At 39.4% G+C, this 20,926-nt stretch overlaps 2 protein-coding genes across 2 annotated transcripts; both read left to right on the top strand.

The window, feature by feature from the left end:
- Positions 1-57: 57 nt before the first annotated feature.
- On the top strand, positions 58-11,124 carry chaf1b (chromatin assembly factor 1, subunit B). The gene is made up of 14 exons (XM_067515067.1): positions 58-139; positions 2,880-3,029; positions 4,441-4,573; positions 4,687-4,807; positions 5,369-5,472; positions 5,594-5,690; positions 5,806-5,890; positions 6,288-6,381; positions 6,508-6,577; positions 6,664-6,755; positions 6,882-7,041; positions 7,880-8,452; positions 9,986-10,074; positions 10,941-11,124. The coding sequence occupies exons 2-14, from the start codon at positions 2,904-2,906 to the stop codon at positions 11,039-11,041; spliced, it is 1,845 nt and encodes a 614-aa protein (XP_067371168.1). The 5' UTR covers positions 58-139; positions 2,880-2,903; the 3' UTR covers positions 11,042-11,124.
- Positions 11,125-12,397: 1,273 nt separating this feature from the next.
- On the top strand, positions 12,398-20,363 carry si:dkey-229b18.3 (uncharacterized). Its single transcript, XM_067515066.1, has 7 exons — positions 12,398-13,761; positions 14,040-14,113; positions 14,249-14,477; positions 15,048-17,053; positions 18,128-18,346; positions 19,031-19,174; positions 19,413-20,363. Exons 1-6 carry the CDS (start codon positions 13,419-13,421, stop codon positions 19,133-19,135), a joined length of 2,976 nt encoding a protein of 991 aa, XP_067371167.1. The 5' UTR covers positions 12,398-13,418; the 3' UTR covers positions 19,136-19,174; positions 19,413-20,363.
- The last annotated feature ends 563 nt before the right edge of the window (positions 20,364-20,926 follow it).

Below are 20,926 nucleotides of genomic sequence, written 5' to 3'. Positions count from 1 at the left end.
ATCGACATGTTAGGATACCCGCTTTCGATTACAAGTCAAGGCAAACTTTTTTTTTTTTTTTTTTAATAAAGTAACCGGAACCGGAAACTTGTGTTGGACCCGGGAAAAAACTAAAATCTTCAGCCGGATAACAGACAAGGTAAAACACTTACTAACGGATAAATTTAATTTCAAGCGATAAATCATACGTTGATTTTTTTTGTATGTAACTTACTCGTTGGGTGACAAGAACTTGTGCACACACTCATCAGGTTCTGTCGAAACCATTTGATACAAATCATCCGACAAAGCTGCTGCATTAATTGCTAACGCTGTTAGCTCACTGTAGCTTTTCAAATGTTGCAGTAACAATGTATTGTCTAAAATACAAAATGCAGCCTCAGTGTCTGTTAGCATGTTGAGACAACTGTCATTGGCAGCTATAGAATTGGTACCATTGCGTTAAAGTTTATGGAAAAGTAAGAAAGGACGTCCACCTAAGTATCGTACAGTTTACTTGAATGTTTCCAGTTCCTGCAATGTCAGATTTCAGTACATTTCAGAAGGTGGCGGAAAGTGACGAAGTCCTTGTACTTTAGTACGAATCGAGACAGGAATCTTGTTTACGAGTTTGAACATAACCAAACCTGGCTTACACAGTACTCGATGTGGTATCATGGGCTAAACACATTAGTGAGTGCAGTGACTTCTGAAATTGTTTATATATAATAGTGATTTTTAGCTCTGCACGCTTCACACGGACTGCGATTACACGCACTTAAGTAACCGGGCTCCTTAGAGAAATGTGTTTTCTCGGGTAATCGGGGGACATTTACGTCCGTAACCCGTTTACGGGAAATACACGTATACATGCAACCTAAGGAACCTGATTTTTTTTTCTTCCTCCACCTCTTATTTTTGAAGGCTGGCACACAAATTTTACCTGTATAATGATAGAAAACGCTGTTTTTATGTTTGTTGGTATCGCGACAGAGTGACAGCGCAGGGGTAGAGAAAGAAGACATGCAGCTTATCCACAACTTTGGAAGCCTGTTTCCGCTACTGTGAGGAAAAAATATCATGATCCTGTATCTCAAAATAATTACTAAGTCAAAACGATGAGATACTATCTCAAATTAATGACTTACTAAGTCAAAATAATGAGTTTTTCTAAATAACTTAATAAGTAATGAGATGCCACCAGGAAGCACTGTCCACATCTTCCTGTCTTTGGATAGTAGCTCTCTTAATAATGGTATCCATTTGAATTTGTATGGACGTTTATGGACGTAAGCTTTTTCTCACCTATTTGCTTGCGTCAAATATGAGGAAAACACACAAAATTTCAATAATGCTTCTCGCTCTTTTGAGTTACCAAGTCCAAAGCCGGCTCTAGCCATTTTGGTCCCCTAGGAGATCATGGTTTGGCGCCTCCCCCGCTCCCCATTAAATGAAAAAACATCTAAGAATGTGCAAATAAGACAACATAAAACTAGTGTAGCACTAAAGTTTTATTCAAAGTATCTGATAGCTCTCATTTAAATTGTACAGGTCTGGACTTCCTTGCTACAAAGACATCTATGGTATGATGATACCTGAAAGGCCTTTTTTGGTCTTTTCATGATGACAATATCAATATGACAAACATAAGATGAGTTCAACCTTTTATTGATCCCACAGTGGAAAAATTCACTCATTAAAGCAGCTCAGAGGAATGATATAAAGTGCCAAAAGGACCCGCGATACGCACCAATAACTTGTCCTATCCCCATCAATCAAGTAATGAGAAACAACAAATGGGGGGGTTCTTGACATATATTTTTTATTTACAAAATGAAACACAAGGGAAAGGGCGCCAGTTAGGGCTGCAAATTATTACTATTATTTATTTCTATTTTTATTTTTTTCGAGGGCTTGCAGCAGTGCCCCATCCAGCAGGTGGCACCCTAGGTTACCACCTATATGGACAATAACAAGAGTTGGCACTAAGTCAAAATATTGAGAAACTATCTCATTATTTTGACTTGGTAATTAATAATCATTGTGACCTGGTGAGATACAGGATCGTGATTTTTTTTTTACGCCTATACATTGCAGCGTAATCTGCGCTTTACGACTGAAATCTTCCTGGGGAAACCAGGTTTCCCTAATCCCTTAAGAATTCAGCTTTCCAGAGAAAGCCGACTGGAACCCGGTTCAAGTCCATGTAAATGCGGTCAGTTAGGAAAAACTGTTAAGTGCTTTTCTTACTAAAGTAAATTATAAATCATACTTACTTTAATAAATGTCTTTTACTAAAGTTAATTTTTGATTGTGTATTTGTACTTTTACTTAAGTGCAGTTTTTGATTACTTTATCCAGTATTGTCATTGAAAAACATTGTATGTTTACTTCCCTACATTTATTTGATAAGTATCGTTAATATTGAGAATCAAATTAGTAATGTAAAAAAATAAGACTTTATCAGTCCTTGATATGAGGCTCAAAACCTACCAGTGTGTCAATTAATTAAAATTATTTTATTATCAGCTTAAATACATCAGTATCTGATCTGAGTATATTCTTCATTTTATTATTATTTTTTTATTTTATCAGTTTATTTGACAGAGACATTGTACATATCTGTAAATGTACCTGAATTAGCCAACTGGCTATTTTTCATCTGCATTTATATGAAATGAGTCATTGTTTTGCATATATAATAAATTTACTTTGGGTGTTAAAACTTTTTGTACTTTGATGTACATTTTAAAGAAGCATTTTTAATAAATTACCTTTACTTGTAACATTGAGCATTTCTGCAGTGTTGTTGCTACTGCTACCTAAGGTATTTATAGGAAATCTACTTCCACTACTGACAGTAATGTTACCCTGCTTAATTAAATATTTTTGCTCCTGAGGTTGGTGCTGGGAAAAAAAAAAAAATGAAGGTGGTAACGTGTGAGATCGCATGGCACAACAAGGAGCCAGTCTACAGTCTGGACTTCCAGCACAGCTATGATGGACGTGTTCATCGACTGGCTACAGCTGGAGTGGACGCCGCTGTCCGAGTGAGTGGAGAGAGAGATCAATGAGCTGCTTACTCAAACAGACGTGTCTGGCCACCAATAATAATAATTACTATTGAATGTAAAAATGGTAAATAGTCACTTATATAGCGCTTTTATCCAAAGCGCTTTACAATGTTGATTCCCATTCACACATACACTCACACACCAATGGTGGTGGCTGCCATGCAAGGTGCTTCCCTGACCCACCGGGAGCAACTTGGGGTTCAGTGTCTTGCACAAGGACACTTCGACATGTAGCCGGGAGTGGGGATTGAACCACTGACCCCGTGGTCCATGGTCAACTGCATTTTATTATAAAGATGTCAACTACTGAATATGGTAATGTGACTGTAAAGTAAACGCATTAGTAAATGCATTATTAGAGCGTTTACTGGGATCTCTCGTGTTTAGTAAATGGGTGGAGCTGGGCATTTTGATATAAAAAAATGTAACTCCTAAACCATAACTTCGATAGTGGTTCCTGAACCAGCTTTGTTTCAAGACTAGTTTTATAAAGTCCAATTTTACAAAAATACATTATACTACAAACCTTTGTTGTATTTTTCAGCACCTCGCATTTTTCCTCTGAAAGCAGCTTTCACCTTCATGAAGGAGGACTTACTGTTAAATGTTTGGATTAAATTGACTTAGTGTGGTGTGCCTAATAAACTGATTACTGAGTAAGAATGAATGTATAGACTCAGTATGTCCCTTAAATGTAAAATCTAGATGAAATAAAAAATGGTCCTGACATTAATCACTGGGTGAAGTTTAAAGAAGAATGAAGACTATAGAAATCAGTCACTACAACTCTCAAATTCTGTCATTGATGTGATTCACCGCTAAGCAGGTTCTGCTGGCATAGGGAGGGGCTGTTTTGGAGTGGGGGGTCCGTAAGAGTTGAAGTCACAGTCTACCAGACATTGCTCAACTCTAAGATATCGTAATAGGCTGAATGTTATTGTACATACAGCTCTTCTGTATGTAGAAGGATGGACCATATCAAAAACACCACAATTCTTTTTTCAGATGGTGTATGAATGACTGCAATTTTTAACACTTAATAGGATCAAAGCAATTCAGTCATCAATAAAAGTACTGAAATTCAATACCCTGTTCCTACACGCAGTACTTGTTTAAATAATAAGATTTTTACGTATTTTTCTTTTTGTCTTTTAAACTTTGCTTTAAAAAATTCTTGGCAATAATAGAAAGCAGTTTAACTGTAAAATTATATATATGGGAAATGTCACTGCAGTAAACTAAGGTAAATCATAAATACATTGTGCAATATGTCTCAGTGGAGTTTAATTACTAAAAATTGTCTGTGTGTATAAATGCAAGATTAGTAAATATGGTTAAACCTGTTTACAGAAAGTGTTAAAGATCTTTTGCTCTAATATTTATGCAGCTGTGGCGGGTGGACACTGGCCCAGATAGCAAGGCTGCCGTTGAGTTTCTGTCTAATCTGGCTAGACACACCAAGGCTGTCAATGTAGTGCGCTTTAGTCCTAATGGAGAGATTCTTGCTTCAGGAGGGGATGGTATGTTTCACATATTCATTTAAATGCTAGATGGATAAAACATTAGATTTCTATTTTAAAGACATGGAAGATACAATTGCCCTTATTAACCTAACAGATTTAATTTGATACAGATGCAGTGATTCTGCTGTGGAAGCTCAATGACTCTAAGGAACCTGAGCAGGCCCCTGTGTTCCAGGAAGATGAAGATGCTCAGCTCAATAAGGAGAGCTGGTCTGTGTTAAAGACTCTAAGGTACACAACTCAGGCTCACAAATCTGGCAGCTTTAATCCCATAAAGACTGTTGCCTACCAATAAAATGTGGGAAAAAAACTGCTGTCCACAACAATGACACGATGTGAGTTTAACAGAGCAGTTAAACCTGACTGAATATTTGCTTAATGCAGTTTAATTTCATCTGAGCACATTGGATGGGCCATCTTATGATGCTAGTGCATATTCAACAGTAAGTAGCTTGTAGGGGAACTATAATTCTACTGTTCAGTTTGCACTTGTCCAGCAGTTGAAACAAAATTTGTATTTAAGGTTTTGATGAAAACTTTGATCGATACAATATCTTACCACTTATCCTTAAACTTCCGTCAGCTGGAAGTTCCAATATCCACTTCCAGCTGACATTGGGCAAATAGAAGGGTATACCCTATCCAGCCTCACAGAAAGAGCTTAGTTTGAAAGGAGAAGCTAAATGGTCAAATATATCATTAATACAGTTACATCCTCAATTCTGTGTAGGGTGATTAGTGTGGTAGAGAGTGAAGCGTAAAGTAGTGTTTTTTCACTGAATTTGATTTTAGGGGACACATAGAGGATGTGTATGACATCTGCTGGACTCGGGATGGAAATTTCATGGTGTCTGGATCTGTGGACAACACTGCTATTATGTGGGACATTAACAAAGGTTTGCTTGTGGTCATAAAAAAAAACAATACATATTGTATTTATTTCTGTTTTGTTTCATGCGTTATGTACTTCTTTTGTTCTCGTTGTGTTTATTGTTTCCAATTGTTTTGGTGCTTTAGGACAGAAGCTGTGTATCCTAAATGACCATAAGAGCTATGTGCAGGGGGTGACCTGGGATCCCCTGGGGCAATATGTTGCCACTCTAAGCTGTGACAGGTACAACAACACAATCATCAGACCCGCTGTATTTGCTGCTGCTTAGATTGTCACTGACTGTGCTTTTTCAGCCCCTTACGTTTTTTTTAAGTTGTCTGTTTCTCTTTGCTAACAGGGTAATGCGTGTGTACAGCACTCACACCAAGAAGAAAGCTTTCTGTATCAGTAAGATGAGCTCTGGGCCACTTGCAGAAGGAGAGGTCAATATACATTTTGCTTTTAATGCTACTCAAGTGTGTCAGATGTGATTGAAGTCTTAAATGTTACCACTTCAAAGCATACATTTATAATTATTTAAATACAATTTTTATATAATACATACCACTATTTAAATTCTCTGCAGTACAATTATAAATTCATTTATTTCTCAATTATCTTAATTCTTGCTTGTATACTAAACCCCAATTTCTTTATTCGTTGCACATTTTCTCCAGGCCCACCTGTTGACGAAAACTTGTTAATGGTGCTTCAAAATGTTTCTCAAAGTTTCTTCGATTTGATCTATAATAACAGAACTAAGAATAATGGAACTTGACTTAATATCTTGAATTACACATTACATAAACACACCGTTGCTATGGGTTTTTCCTTTTGCAGGTCAAGCAGTACAGAATGTTCCATGATGACAGTATGAGATCTTTTTTTCGACGCCTTTCATTCACACCAGATGGGTCGTTCCTGCTGGTCCCAGGTACATTCATTAAATGTGTGGCTGTCACCTGGCGTTGAGCTCTTAAAATTAGGTTTTGTAATAGCCAGGTAAAATCATTTATTTAAACCAAGTTCCTCCTTCTGATATCACTGTTTTTAACTGCAGCTGGATGTGTAGAGATTGGAGAAAACGTCATAAATACCACCTACATTTTTTCCAGAAAGGGACTTAAGAGGTAACTTTTGTGATATGCTATGCAGAGTCAGTGTTGTCTAAATTGATACTGGTAATTCATGTACAGATTTCTGTCTGTCTCTGTAGGCCTATTGCCCATTTGCCATGTCCAGCTAAAGCTACACTTGCTGTCCGCTGCTGCCCTGTCTACTTTGAGCTGAGGACCAAGAAGGGAGAAGGCAAGTACATACTCCCCACTGGTTAACAGACAAAACTAATAACACATTTCTTCCTTTTGAATGTCTGGACTCTTTGTTTCCACACTCCTACTGTATTTATTTATTTTTTGTTGTTGTTTTTTGCAGATGGTGTCAGTCAGGCTCTTCCCAATCTGTTCCAGCTGCCGTACCGTATGGTATTTGCAGTGGCATCAGAGGACGCTGTCTTCTTGTATGACACTCAGCAGACCCTTCCTTTTGGTCTAGTGTCCAACATCCACTACCACACACTGAGTGATCTAACATGGTAAGCTAACAATTTCTTCTTTTTGTTGTCTTCTTTTCATGGCCTGTTCTTGCATAGCTAAACATTAGTTTTTAGGTAAATGTGGTATCTGTCGTGGACCGAATTTGATATCTATTTCTTTTTATGTCAGGTCTCTTGTTGTGAAGGTTGTAACATTTTGTAATAAAAAAAAAATACATTTAACTTTTACTCCACAATTGATAGTGAGTGACATAGTCATTTGTTGTTATTTTCAAATAACACTTATGATCTAGTAGTGATTGCCAGGATCAATTATACTTACAGTACAACAACTTGTGCAGCTCAGTTCTTATAGAGTTAGCATTATTTTTATTTTGCTGCTGTTCATGAATATGGATAGGTCACTACATCCCCGATCTTCTCATTTACTAAACTGATGGGTTGACAACTGGTGGAAACAGCCATGAACATGAAATCTGGGATGTTAAAGTTAATTTAGACCTCTTAAACTAGACTACCCTATTTGAAGTAAAAACAGTTTTAGCAGGCTTATTTTTCTGTCAGTGCAATTTGAAATTTACATCCACAACAGAATTAAATGATCGGTTCACTTTTTTTTTAAACCTTTTTTTTGAAATTCCTTCATGGCCATATGCATTTTGGAACAGATTTTTTTGCTGTTACTTTTCCTACTATTTCCCAGCCACGAAGAAAGTTCTGCCAACTTAATATATTTGAATTGATACAGGAAAATTTGCAGTAAAACGTTTCTAGCAAATATGAGCCTTCAGCAGAGGGATGAGGGAATGTCTCATTCATAATTTAGCATTTCATTCCAATGATGTCCATTGACATGTTTCTATTCTATTATCCTTAGGTCTAGTGATGGTTCCTTCCTAGCAGTATCCTCTACAGATGGCTACTGCTCCTTCCTATCCTTTTCCCCTGGGGAGCTGGGTACTCCGCTGAAGGAGCCACCAACATTGGAAGTCTTTGTTCCAAACAGTGGTGTTGAGAAAAAGGGCAAGAAGTCAGGCAAGACATCATCTCCTGTGTCTCAGCCATCAAACCCTGTCCCAACTCCTACATCCCAAACTAGTCTTGGCAAAGATGTCCTCCCTGTAACACCCCCAGAAGAGAAGAAAAGCACCCCAAGTGCTAAGTCTAAACCTCAGCCACGTAGGATTACCCTCAACACCCTGGAGGGCTGGGGAAAGCCTACTACGCCTAAAGACTCTGCTCCATCAGCATCAGAGACACCAACATCTGGAAGCACAAGTGCAACATCTACTTCCCAAAGCATCACCCCACTCACCCCCACCAGTTCCTCCACAGCCCAGCCACGCATTGCCCCTCTTACTCCCTCTACCCCTAAAGTCCTTAATAATGCCAATACTGCTGGACCCAATAATGCTAAGGGTACCACGACCCCAAAAGGGCCCACCCCAAGGTAAATATAAGAGGCATTATGCTTTATCCTGACAGTAAGAGAAAACAAAGCAGGGAATTGGTTTATAATCTACCACCAAATGTTTGAGCTTTTTTTTGACCACAGGCTCACTTGGATTGTTTGCATGTGGGTTTTTCTGGGAACAAGACAGAAATTTGCTAAGTCATGACTGTAACTTATTATTATTATTATTATTATTATTATTATTATTATTATTATATAATTGATTTAAGACTTCTATAATTTATGTTCTCATGAGTTACCCCTCCAGATTTTCAAACTACTGCATTATCCATAGATTGAAAACTACTTGATATCTTTGTTTAATAACTTAAAAATCTATCAGTTATGAAAATACACTAGTTGGTGATTATTTTGATTATTGAATAACCATTTAGTCATTTAAGCCCCAGAACATATTTCTATCTCAGTACTATCTCTGTATGCATAGCAGGTGGGTATGTTTTATTCATTATTTCAGCATTAGACCATTTTGATGTTTTTGTCAATATTATTTGCTCACATCTTTAAATTACGGTTGGCATTGCTAAAATCAATTGTTATTTGTGATTGCATCTAAATAAAAAAGTAATAAAAAGTGAGGATTATGTATGTAGCACTTAAAACCAGGGTTGTAAAGTAGATAGATCACAGATAGCAAAAGACAATGAATAGTGACATGTTTAGAAGACAATCAACAGTTGTCAAAGGAAAAGAACAAATCATGCCAGTGATTTTAAAAAAAACAACTTTTAAAATAAATAAGCCTTGATATGAGAAAAAAAGTCTTTATCATACAGAGAGCTAAACTCTATAATAGCTTCTAAGTAATTAGATCTTAAATTTAACAGGAAAGGTAGTAAAACAAGCACATCAGTGTTTTTTAATGTGAATATTGCTTCCTGCAAGACAATAATTTTAGAACTTCCTTAGTATTTAATAGATCTTTTAACAGACTGTCAGTTGTATGAATAATTCTGGTGCTGTCTAATAGATGATTGCATTATAATTTATGGAAATATTTGAATTAATCATATGTGTTTTGACTGCACTAAGACCAAGGAAGTAGCTACTCTGTCCACTTTGTTTTCACCTCTCTCATTTCTAATGATTGAAGAAACCAAGCTAAGTAAAGATGCAGACATGAGTTCTGAGTGTAAGAAAACACTGCACTTTAAAAATCTGAAATTTTCTCTGAAAAACACATCTTGATAATATAGGAGAATTCTAAGTAGCTGTGATGGGTTGTTGATATTTTTGTTAGTTTACATGTGCTGGTAGTGAGAACAAAGCCCGGTCTGCCATGAGGGATTCGTTGGACCCCCCACTGGCCATAAAATAATTACACTGGCAGACTGCTTGTAGAACAATGGCCAGTCTGCACAGGCTTTTGTATTAGTAACTTCAACCATTCTCTTTAACTACTTTTACTAAAAAACTGAAATTTGATAAACAAGAATAAATGCAAAAGAACAAACAATGACTTTATTCACTGTTCACTTTAACACTTGGACTTTACGTGTTTATTTACAGAAGAGTATCTTTGACTCCCATTGCATCCAGATCTCCAGCTTCTGTTTCACTGTTCAGCGCTCCCTCCTCCAATAAGAAGGCTAAACATGGTTTGTGTTGTCCTTTATATGCTGCCAATATTACATTAAAGGATGAAAGTTAACAACTATTTGTTAAAGCACACGGTCTTACATTTAAACATGTGAGAATGGACCAGTACCAAAGCTGTCAGAAAACTAGGTTACCGCATTTCTAGTTGTCATAGATTATTTTGTAGAAGAGTATTTCAGCAAACACCTTAAGGGGATCTGATAACCTATGTCCAGTTTATCACATGTTGGTTCTATTTTTTTGTAGTTTTGACCCTCCTCAAATATGATAAACCAGTACTCACCAGAATAATTAATGAAATCTGGAAACAGTCATGTTATACTGTAGCCAAAACATTGCTAATAATCCAATATTATTTTCTTTCCTTTAAAAATAAACCTGAACTTGTGTTCATGCAAACTTGAACCATGACATGAGTGACTAAATTCTGATGACTGTTTACATCAGATGGGTTGAGTAAAAGTAAATGCTTTTAATTTTTCTTTAAAATAAGTTTCACTAACTGGTAGATTTGCCTAAAGCCTGTAATATCTACATCCTTTTGTTATCTTTTTGACAGAGCTTTTCATAGACCAGAAATGTTGACCTAGTACTATTGATAATTTCACAGTAAGACTCAATAATTATTTGTGAACTGGAATTACTCTGTAAATGCATTGAAACAACTTGACATTTACATTTTAAATCCCTTTTAATCCCTTTTTGCCCCAGTTAAAACTTTATATGTCATCAAATGCATCCCTGTAGTTGTGAGTGTAAAACAATTGTATTTCACAGTGATTGTCTTATCACGGGAGAAGACTGGTATGCATAGAATTACAATGTTGTGTAAATTTTTCTGATTCTCTCAATTTGATTTTTCCAGAACGTCCTTCTCCACCCACTGATCCAGTATGTCAGCCTCCAGAGTCCAAACGGCCAAAGACCGCTGAACCCCCAGCAAAGACCTGTGTCACCCATTCTTAGCATGTGCTTAGTTTTACTGGGAAAAGTGTGGTCCTATATCAGAAAAGATTGCATTCAGCAGAGGGCTGCAGGTAAAGCTTCAGGGCAAAACCCGTAAGGGTTTCCCAACGTGTTTGTTTTACTTGATGTAATTAGATGAAGCTACAATGCCAGACAATGCACTCAGTTACAAACAAACTGCATTGCTCTAAGTGTCCTTGAAGTAATTTTTCTTTTAGTCATGTGTGTGGTTTGTGTTATACAGTAAGCAGGTAATTACATAACTGTATTATATATGATTTTTGTAACATTTAAATGCTGAAGTGCTGTTGTAAAATGGAAAAAAAGTCTAAATTCTTATCAAAAAAATGTGTGTGAAACTAAAACACAACTTTTTATGAGCTTTCAACTTACAGTCGTCAGTCTTAATTATAACTTTAGACCAGCAGCTTGAATGAAGCACTAAGAATGTATAAATATTTAGGAGTTTTCCTTATTGTCTAATAAAGGTTGTTTTATATAAAGTAAATGTTAAAGTCGCCTGTCTTTGTTAAATGACTGGTGGGTGAGCTATGCTTTATTTGATTTAAAGGTGTTCTTTTTACTGACAGGAAAACATGGAGTTATTTTTAACACTCCTCCATGGTTGTAACTAAATGTACAAAATATTAAATAGATGCAAAATCATAACATTACTCTAATAATTGAGATCACTACCTGCCACAAACTAATAGCAGCAGAGAAAAGGAAATGTTGGGTATCTGTTCATGCAATTTGTGGTTATATATGTTACAGCATAGCTGTAGTTAATATGATTACATAATTTACATGTGATTGAAGGTTTAGTGTTGACTTACTGTAAGATCATACATGCTGAATACAGTACAAAAAAAAACTACATAAAATAAAATGTCTTTGTTCTGTGAAGTACCCTACTATTTAAATTTTAAGTGTCATGACGTTTTCTTATTTTTGCATCTAGGATACAGTACTGCTTTGAGTGAGTTGTTTGACAAATGTATTTAATGTTCATTTTATTTTGTTGTGGAACAATTGTTAAAATTCTGACTTGTGAATTCTGAAATGGAGAGCTAAGATTTTAAAATCTAAAAAACATTTCATGGTGTGTGCTCTTGCTAAATATGATTCTTTTCAGGAGATGAAAAGGTGAGCAATCTTTACTGAATATCAATGTGGACACAGTCTCCTGGGTGCATCGTGTTTAATTTGACTGGGCAGCAAGTGAGGCAAATACTGGTTTACTGGCATCGTGAGCGAGCAACCTACCTTGACTGCCAAGGGACGAAAACTAGCACGAGTGACAACTGCAACAGCCAATCATATTTCGTCTGGCGGAGGCTCTTTAAAGCTTCTGCTAATGGCTTTTGTCTGAAGGCGGGGAGCAGTTGGTTCTGTTAGGCTTCTGATTAGCAACAAACAGAAGGTTACGAGTTTGAAAATTTGGACTATTTGGCCGCCAGACTGGTTTTGCGGCGGCAAGAGAGGTCTGGAATACATCTGTTTTCTAACCGGGGCTTGTTGGCAGGCTTTCGAAGGAACCCGGCGGTGATTAGCAACATTTCGTCCTGGTCGCGGAGACAACCTCGCTTTTATGTCGTCGGAGTGGCGATGCTGAGCTGATAGCTGCGTCATCATGTTGCTTCCGACTCGAGTTGGCGAAAAGAAATCTCAAGTTAACGCCAGAGGTGAGGCTGCCTGCCGACATCCAACCCCGGAGGCCTCTCCCGGCCAGTGAGATAGATGGAAGACCGACTGCTGGCGAGAGGTTGGCGCTGAAGCCTGTCTGCGCGCTCGCTGTGGAACTGGGGACTTTACATCATTAGGCTCCGCGTTGTTGGCGCGATACTCTCCTGGCTGAATCTATTATCTGCACATGGATGGACAGGGGAACACATCTATTGATGTGGCCTAACGTTAGAACCCCCACAAATCGCACAGACACGTGATCAATTGTTTTCGAAACTGCAACTATGGTAATATTTTAGGGATGTTGGTCATAACAGTTTGGAGAGTGAGAAGGGATGCCCTCATTGACAGAGTCCAAAGCAGGACTCTCCAGTGAAGTGACTCCCAGCCATCAGTGACTTTCTCCTAAAGCATCTGCTGAGAAAACCATGTTTAACCCATAATAAAAGGTTAACTTCAGATATGTACTTGATATAATCAAGTGGATGGATACAGAGCCAGATTACTAGCAGGGAGTCAGCGGGTGGTGGTGGGAGGTTAATGTTAGGTCGGTGGTCTGTTGTCGGCTGTCACTGGATCCACGTGTCTGGCTTAAGTTTAACTCGTAGTTCCCAGTTGTACCCCCACAGAGGAAGAGACTGTAATACTGGATAAAGTACCATTCTTACATCACACTGCAAAACCGGTGAAAATGTCCGACGACTGCACCCACACCGATGTTCACCACGCAAACTCTGATGAGCCGTTTTGTACGTCCAAACCAAGGGCGGCTGGAGAGCCAGAGAGACCCGGGAATGTGCAGGTATTCGGGAAAGGGTGTAGGCCCCTGTCACAGCTGTCACCAAACTTTGAGGTGATAGACGGGCTGCTCTACCGGAAGAAGCTGGAAAAGGGCTTCATCAATTACCGGGAGGTTTTAGATGAGGAACGGAGAGATGAGGCCATCTCCACCTTTCACCAGCGGCGGCATGGACACCGCCACCTCTCCTTGGAGGAGACCTACAAATATGTGGCTGAAAACTACTGGTGGGAAGGTATGAACATCACTGTCTGCCTTAGTTTTGTCAGCCACCGTCTGACTTCCTGCTGGTTGGCAGTTACTTACTAAAGTTTATTGATTATTCGTTTATTTATTAAACATATCATTACAATATAACATCAACCACAGATAAATGATTAAATGAATGAAAGGTCAACTACTAAAATCTTAGATATCGTTGGGTCTCCATGTGTCTTTTGAAGTTGTACCCCATTTCACTACTTGTCTTTTTGCCTTTACATTCTGATGTTTGTGTAACTGTTTTCTTCACAGGAATGTACTTCCAGATTAGAAATTTCGTCTTGAGCTGTCTAGAGTGTCAAAGTCAGCACACCAAGAAAATAGAGGTAATGTCACATCTCAAACCAGACTAAAGTAACAAATAAAATAAGTTCTTAATTAGTGCATTTTTTATTTATTTTTTGACATACATTATATAACTATAATGTTTCCTGTCTTGCCTCCCTGTCTTTTATTATTAGAAGCTGGATGGCAGAGGCTGCATTACCAAAACAATAGCATCACACAGCGCTGACATGCTGAGCAAGCTGAGGAGCCAGCGGGAGGCCGGATTGTTCTGTGACATTACCCTGCGAACGAGCGGCCGATCCTACTCTGCCCACAGAGCCGTCCTGGCAGCTGTCAGCGATCACTTCCAGGAAATCTTCACAGAGATGGGCTCGAGCATGAAAGCAGATATAGATCTAACTGGTAAGACTAGATACTTGGAAGCCAGGATGACCAGTGAAATAGTTTCTTGAGCTATCTTTTGGTTTTGGTATGGATCTGGATATAAACCCCAGATGAGTCAATGCAGAACAATGGAAAATGCAATGCAAAAATGCAATAAATGCAGTCATTTTTTTACTGTTTATATTTTGACTTGAGTCTATCAGATGACAAGATATATTTCTTTCTTTTATTCTTTGAACAAAACCAAAAGCTTTAGAGGGTACACTTGTGAGACATTTGAATGGGTGTAGATTGTGACCTATTTGTTCCAGAAATCCAAAGTTTGAGGATCAAAACCCTCAACTAGTTCACAGCCAAAGTCTTGTATGCTCATTTACCTATGTGTGTGACATGTGTCTTCAGATGGGAGCCGAAGTGTCCCTGATAAAAGCAGTTGTTATATTGTCTCCTGTTCTCCACTGTTATGTTTACACTTGGCTCCCACTCTTTCTATTCGCTCTGATCCTCTGTTTTCACTTTGATCTCCCTTGTCTCACTCACTGATTGATCAGGGTTCAGCATATCTAATGAAAGGCTTCATTTTCTCAGGTTTCAGTGAGGACAGCCTTCTGTCTCTGCTGGATTTCTCCTACTCCTCCACTCTGTGTGTCCGCCAGGAGGACTTGCCTGAAGTTTTCGCCATGGCTCGCCACCTGGGCATGTGGCCTGCAGTGGAAGCCTGCACTGCTCTCCTGAAAGAGCAGGAACAGCAACTCCATACTGACAAGGGCTTTACCTCAACCTGTTCTGGTGCTTACAGTGACCGTAACAGGGAAAGCAAAAGGACAAAGACTTTGGCAATAGAGGACAACATGAACGACAGATTCAGTCTAACATTGCATGGATCAGATGAGTCTTTACAAGGAAGTCCCAGGCGAGTTTTGCGCAGAATGACAAAACCTCAAAGTCATAATGGTTTGCCGCTGAGCCCCTCACACAGGATGAAGCTCATGGACTTTAAATCTCCCTCTTCCAAGAAAGCTACTACACCTCCAAAAGCCATAGCCAACCTTCAGTCAAAGAATTACTCCCCTATATCTCGAACAAAAACAAAAAGTCTTCTCCTCTCCAGTCCTGGAACAGTAGAGGATGTTCAAAGGTTTCTGCCAATCCCAGAGAGCCCCCGACGAAATCGAAAGCCTCACTCTATCACCCACCAAGCATGCACCTCAAGATCAAGGCCTAATACTGCTTGCAGCCCTGTGAGAGTGAAGCAGGAAGTGGAGGAGGTTGGAGAGGATGAAGAAGATTATGCGAGAGCACAAGAAAAATACAAGCTTATGAATGTTCTGGGACTACAAAGGACTGCTCTCCTTCCCAGACCGGAGGATCTGATTGGCTGGAGACAAAAGAAACGACTGAGGAAACTGAAGGCAAACAACTATTCACTGACGAAGCGGAGGAAGCCCCGCTCCACTTCCCCAGGGCTACCATATAGGGATATGGCACTGTCACTTCCCCTCTGTAACCCAGTCAACACTTGCCTTCTCAACAAGCCTGTAAAGACCAAGACTGTGGGTCCAGTAAGTGGGGAACAGATGACACCAAAAAGGCTAAAGGCTGTCCAGAAACACGTCCCTCCAAATGACAGGAGCATGCGAAGTAAAGGTGCTTTACCGGACATGTTCCAGCCTGCATCCAGGGTTTCCTTTGGGGGTAGGGAACTGAGGCGGTCAGTAAGGAGGGGTGACAGTTCCCAGCTTTCTTCCCAGCCACCTCTGTGCCGCAACACCAACAAAACTCTTGTGAGAAGCACAAGAGTCAGGCTTAAATCGGAACCAACTGACTGCACTATCTCAGGTTTTCCTTTTTCATCAAACAATCGTCATGGCCAGACACCTCACAAATCTCCACCTTTACAGAGTGCGCAAGTCAGAAATACAGTCAATGTCGAAACAGTCAGAACACTGCGTTATAACAGCAGCCGACCAGCAGCAAAGGCCAAGCTTAGGCGGGGTTCCACAAGAGAGATAGGGATGACAAAGTTTAAAGCCAGCGAGGAGGGGAGGAAGATGGGGAGCCTGGGGCTGAGGGGGGTCATGGACACCAGACTGAGAGTAAAGCATAATGAACCTAGTGGGTTACATTTGTCAGAGAAGACACCTCCATCATCCATATACAGCCACCCTCTGTACAAAGTAATTAAAGAGGAGCCGGCAGAACCGGTACCAGTTGGTGGACCTTTCTCTGACCCTCCCTCCCCTGACCTGGGCAAACGTCAGAGCAAGCCCCCCATTAAATTACTGGACTCAGGCTTTCTGTTCAGTTTCTGTCGGCCAGCAGGGGGACCCATAGCAGGACTGAAGAAAGAAGAGGAGAGCGTGGATATCTGTTTAACCCGCTCTGTTTCACAAGTTGGGGAAAAATTTGGAGCTGTGGAGCCCCCCCACCGGGCTCTGAGGGCCAGAGTGCCATCTACGCAGGCTGTTGTAAAGCGGGAGAAGGAGGAGAGGCGAGTGAGTCAAAAAAGGGTGCAGAGAGCCAGGCCCAATTCCCGAAATACCCACAATCTGGCCAAGTCTGCCAGATCACAGGCCAAACAACCCATGCCAAAGGTCAGTAATATGATGGTGAATTATGATGAGAAAGTAACTGACCTATTCTTCTATTAACACTAATTGCTTTTTTGCAACTTTCTTTGGGTAAAATTCAGCCCATTTACACAAACTTAAGAAACCAGGTTGTTGTCAGCTTTCCTTAAAGCTTATTTCTTAACTACCTTCCATCCATTCATTCATTATCTGTAACCGCTTATCCTCAGCGTCACGGGGCCTGGCGCCTAACACTGTACAGGTCACCAGTGTATTTTAGGGCCAACACCGAGAGACAAACACAGACAGACAACCATTCACACTAACACCTAACATGCATGTCTTAATACTATGGGAAGAAACTAGGGAACCCAGAGGAAACCCATGCAAGCACAGGAACATCATCCAAACTACACAGAAAGACCACCAATGGTCAGGCATTTTGGAGCCATTGAGACCATCTACCACCGTGCTGCACTTCTAAACTGTCATGTAAATGGGAAAACTGGCTTTCAAAATTAGAACGCTTTTTTATTTTTTATTTATGCTTTTTTGCTATGTATACGTGTTTCAAGGTTTCTCTAATTAGCCTTTTCTAACAGCACATCGATTTAAAGGGGAAATCTTTATGGAGTGATTACAACAAAGTTTAAGGTCTTACAAAAAAAATTGCTAACACAAAGTCCCCCATACAGGTTTAAATAAGCTACATTCCTGGACTTTCTTTTTAATGACAGTTTACGCTGTGGATCAGCCATGTGTGTCTCTGTCTTTTCTTCTTTTTTCCCCTGCACTGTCACTCTGCAGGAACATGAACATAGCTGAAAGAATGAAAAGTCAGGAAGCAGTGTTTTCTGTCACTATACAGTTAAAATCTGTGAGCCTTGCTTCCAATATAAGTCGGAGGGGAAGGAGAAATCAGATTACTCTTCTGCTGCATGTATATGTGAATTTCCAGTTACCAGGTTTCTTTAGTGCATGTAAACACTATTCGCATATTGCCAAAGAAAGTTGATTTCTCTGAGTAACCTAGTTGCTTAAGTGCATGTAAACATTGAGTCATTGAGTAAGAAGTAATTTTTCTTATCTTCTCTCTAGCAACAAGGTAAAGTCCTCGCTCTGAGTGGCAGGAGCTGTGCTGTGCTGGATGCCGTACGTCGTGCTAGGCTAAAGCAGCTTCGAGGGCCCCTTAGTCAAGCCCCCAAAGTTCCAAAAGCTGCACATGCCTGCCTGCAGTGCGCAGCCTCCTACAGGGACTGCGATGCTCTCATCATGCATCGCCTCAGGCACATCGAGGGCAAGCATTGGCCCTGTCCGGTAAGCACTAGGTTCCCTAAACAACTTAGAACCACACATTTCAAGGTTGAGGTGAGACAAGGAATACACATCAATGACCCAGAACTGCAAATGTCAGTTTCCATCAAACGTTGATGTTTGTGGTTCAGATTGTATACTACGACAGACACGGACAGAAAGGGCACAAAACAGACTAAATTGAATGATGTGCGAAGTAGAACAAAAGTTGAATTGTTTAAATATCAACTGTAATTAACAATAGTAATATTAGCCTTATTCTTTAACTAGTATCAACTCCGCTGGTATCGATCACATTGCAGTTATATAAATCTAATAAATGATAAATCCATTTTTACCTTTACAACAAAGGCTTGTCGGTCACAAAGAGCCCCAGCTCCTGACAAAAACGATTCTTGGTTATAGACCTTCAAATAGTTAGGTGATCCAGAGCTAGTTTTTTCACTGTCAAAATGCAAAGAAATATTTCTGAAGTAGATGCTGACTTGGAACCAACCCTGCAACCGGCTTGTTGGAAAAGGGGCATCAGTGTTTTCTGGTCATTCAAAACTGCAGATTTTTGACACTCAGGACATGGCAACAACTGGTCTAGCCACGGTGGCATCACACATGTTATCATTAATTTCCCTTGTTCTATGGTCAGTTCTGTGCTAAAACACCTTGTCTTGCCCACTCTGTTCCTGGTAGCTCTGCAGTAAGACGTTCTTTCGACTGAGGAATGTAAGGAACCACATCCGCACCCACGACCCCAAGTTGTATAAGTGCAGGAGCTGTATTATTGCTGGTTCCTGAGCAGCTGAAGAGTCTGTGTGTTCAAGAAGCTAAACTAAGGTGGGTGAGCATGACATTTTCCAAGCCAGAGCTTAAATGAACAGCTGATACATCCATCATCTTCTGTGGTGCTTTGTAAAGGTGGAGCTGAGTACGTATTTTACTGTCACTCTGTAATGGTCTGGCAGAAGAAGCTGTCAATATGCTGCAGTGCTCTGTGATCACACATCTTCAATAACCGCATTGAATTTCTGTGAAGCACCTTGTCTGTCTCCTAATGCTTGTGTTTATTTTCTAGAATGAAGGCTGTTGGTGTCTTGACACCAGAAAACAGAACTGAAGCCAGGGGCACGTGATCGATCAGTAGCTTGTACATAATGCATTCGCCACACAAGCAGAGGCCTTCGGAAAGGCATAATTACGCTGATTCTAATCATTGCCATTGCCAGTGATCGCTAATGTTATTTAAATAACCAAACCAAGGTTGCTGTTCCCATTTGTGTTTCCATAGCTATAGAAGGTTAAACTTGAACATTACACTCAGGGCGGGGAATGTTTTGCCACGGTATAAAGTGATGTAACATCATAGTTGTGTATAAAATGAAATGTAAAGTAATTGTTATTACTGCTACCTATTGTTATCATTATTTTTCTATGTATAGATAAATTTTGAGTGCACTTATATCATAGCCTATGTTGTAAACCTAAGAAGTGGTAATGAAACTGAAGGTTTGGAGTATATGGTGGGAATACTTGAAGTGTTGCAAGCGTTGGAGGGAATACTTGAAGTTACGGGGGTCAAAGGCATGGGACTGTCCTTTTGGGTGTTTCAGTGGGTCTGTGTCCTTTTGATGTGCTAACTTGTAAATGACTTGACTAGTCTTGTCCTCCCTTCATATTGATCTGCCAATCTCACATAATCTATGAGTTTGGGACTTAACACAGAGCTGGTATGGTGACATCACTGCATGTGTATTTGCAGGCCACTTGTCTTTTCTAAGGCTGCCACTTTTAAAAGGGAACTGTCTTGTTTTTAATGTGAATTTCTTATAGTAATCAACACAATATGTGATAATGTTTTATTGATCTTTTCTTCCACTTGAATTCAAGATAAGACACTCTAGTCTACTTCAGATTTCCCTCCTACTGATTAAAATACACACAAAGAGTTTTATGTTTCAGAAACTGATTTTAGAAATAAATGAGTTGTCTTTCAATCTGTTAAGACCGAATAAATTTTTGCCTTTTATATCCTCTTCTTCTTTCTTTAATTACATATGCCTCAATAAAAAATGTAACTGAATAGAGCTGAATGAGACATTCGGGAATTTACCTTTAACAAATAAGCATCGATTTCGATGTATCAACAAGACTTGATCTAAAACTCCATGTGATCTGTTGTTAATGTGTTGCTTGTTTTGTTGTGAAAGATGTGGTTAAATTTTCTTTAATGTTTAACTGATAATTTGTGCTTTATGTTATAGCTTGCACCAAGATTAGATTAAATCCATTCAGCCTATTTGAGACCCAACTTTGAAACTCGAGAGTGTTATAGCATTATAGCAATAAACTAAAAAAGGAAGTTTGCATTTCGTGAAGAAGCATGGCAACCCTGTCAAATTTGTATTGATGCGAGTAGGCTTGGACCTTTGATAACTAGATGGCAGGCTACATATAGATGCGTTCTGCTTTATTCATGCGACCACATGCTGAATTAAAGCCCTGCATTTCAACTATTTTTCAATCGGGCCCAAAGCAAGAATATTAAGTAGGAAAATTGTTAACTTTCTCGATTCAAGGCATGCTATATAG

This window comes from Channa argus, chromosome 9, assembly GCF_033026475.1.
Source record: "Channa argus isolate prfri chromosome 9, Channa argus male v1.0, whole genome shotgun sequence".
In the NCBI taxonomy this organism is placed as follows: Eukaryota; Metazoa; Chordata; class Actinopteri; order Anabantiformes; family Channidae; genus Channa; species Channa argus.
Note: the sequence above shows the minus strand (reverse complement) of the source record. Positions and strands in the feature narration are given on the sequence as shown.

Excerpts from the sequence above, each read along its gene's own strand:
- chaf1b (XM_067515067.1), top strand. The coding sequence starts at position 2,904 with ATGAAGGTGGTAACGTGTGAGATCGCATGGCACAACAAGGAGCCAGTC. Across the intron at positions 5,691-5,805 it reads GCCACTCTAAGCTGTGACAG|GGTAATGCGTGTGTACAGCA; the intron begins GTACAACAACAC and ends CTTTGCTAACAG. Across the intron at positions 8,453-9,985 it reads CCAAAAGGGCCCACCCCAAG|AAGAGTATCTTTGACTCCCA; the intron begins GTAAATATAAGA and ends GTTTATTTACAG.
- si:dkey-229b18.3 (XM_067515066.1), top strand. The coding sequence starts at position 13,419 with ATGTCCGACGACTGCACCCACACCGATGTTCACCACGCAAACTCTGAT. Across the intron at positions 14,478-15,047 it reads AGCAGATATAGATCTAACTG|GTTTCAGTGAGGACAGCCTT; the intron begins GTAAGACTAGAT and ends TCATTTTCTCAG. Across the intron at positions 17,054-18,127 it reads CCAAACAACCCATGCCAAAG|CAACAAGGTAAAGTCCTCGC; the intron begins GTCAGTAATATG and ends TCTTCTCTCTAG.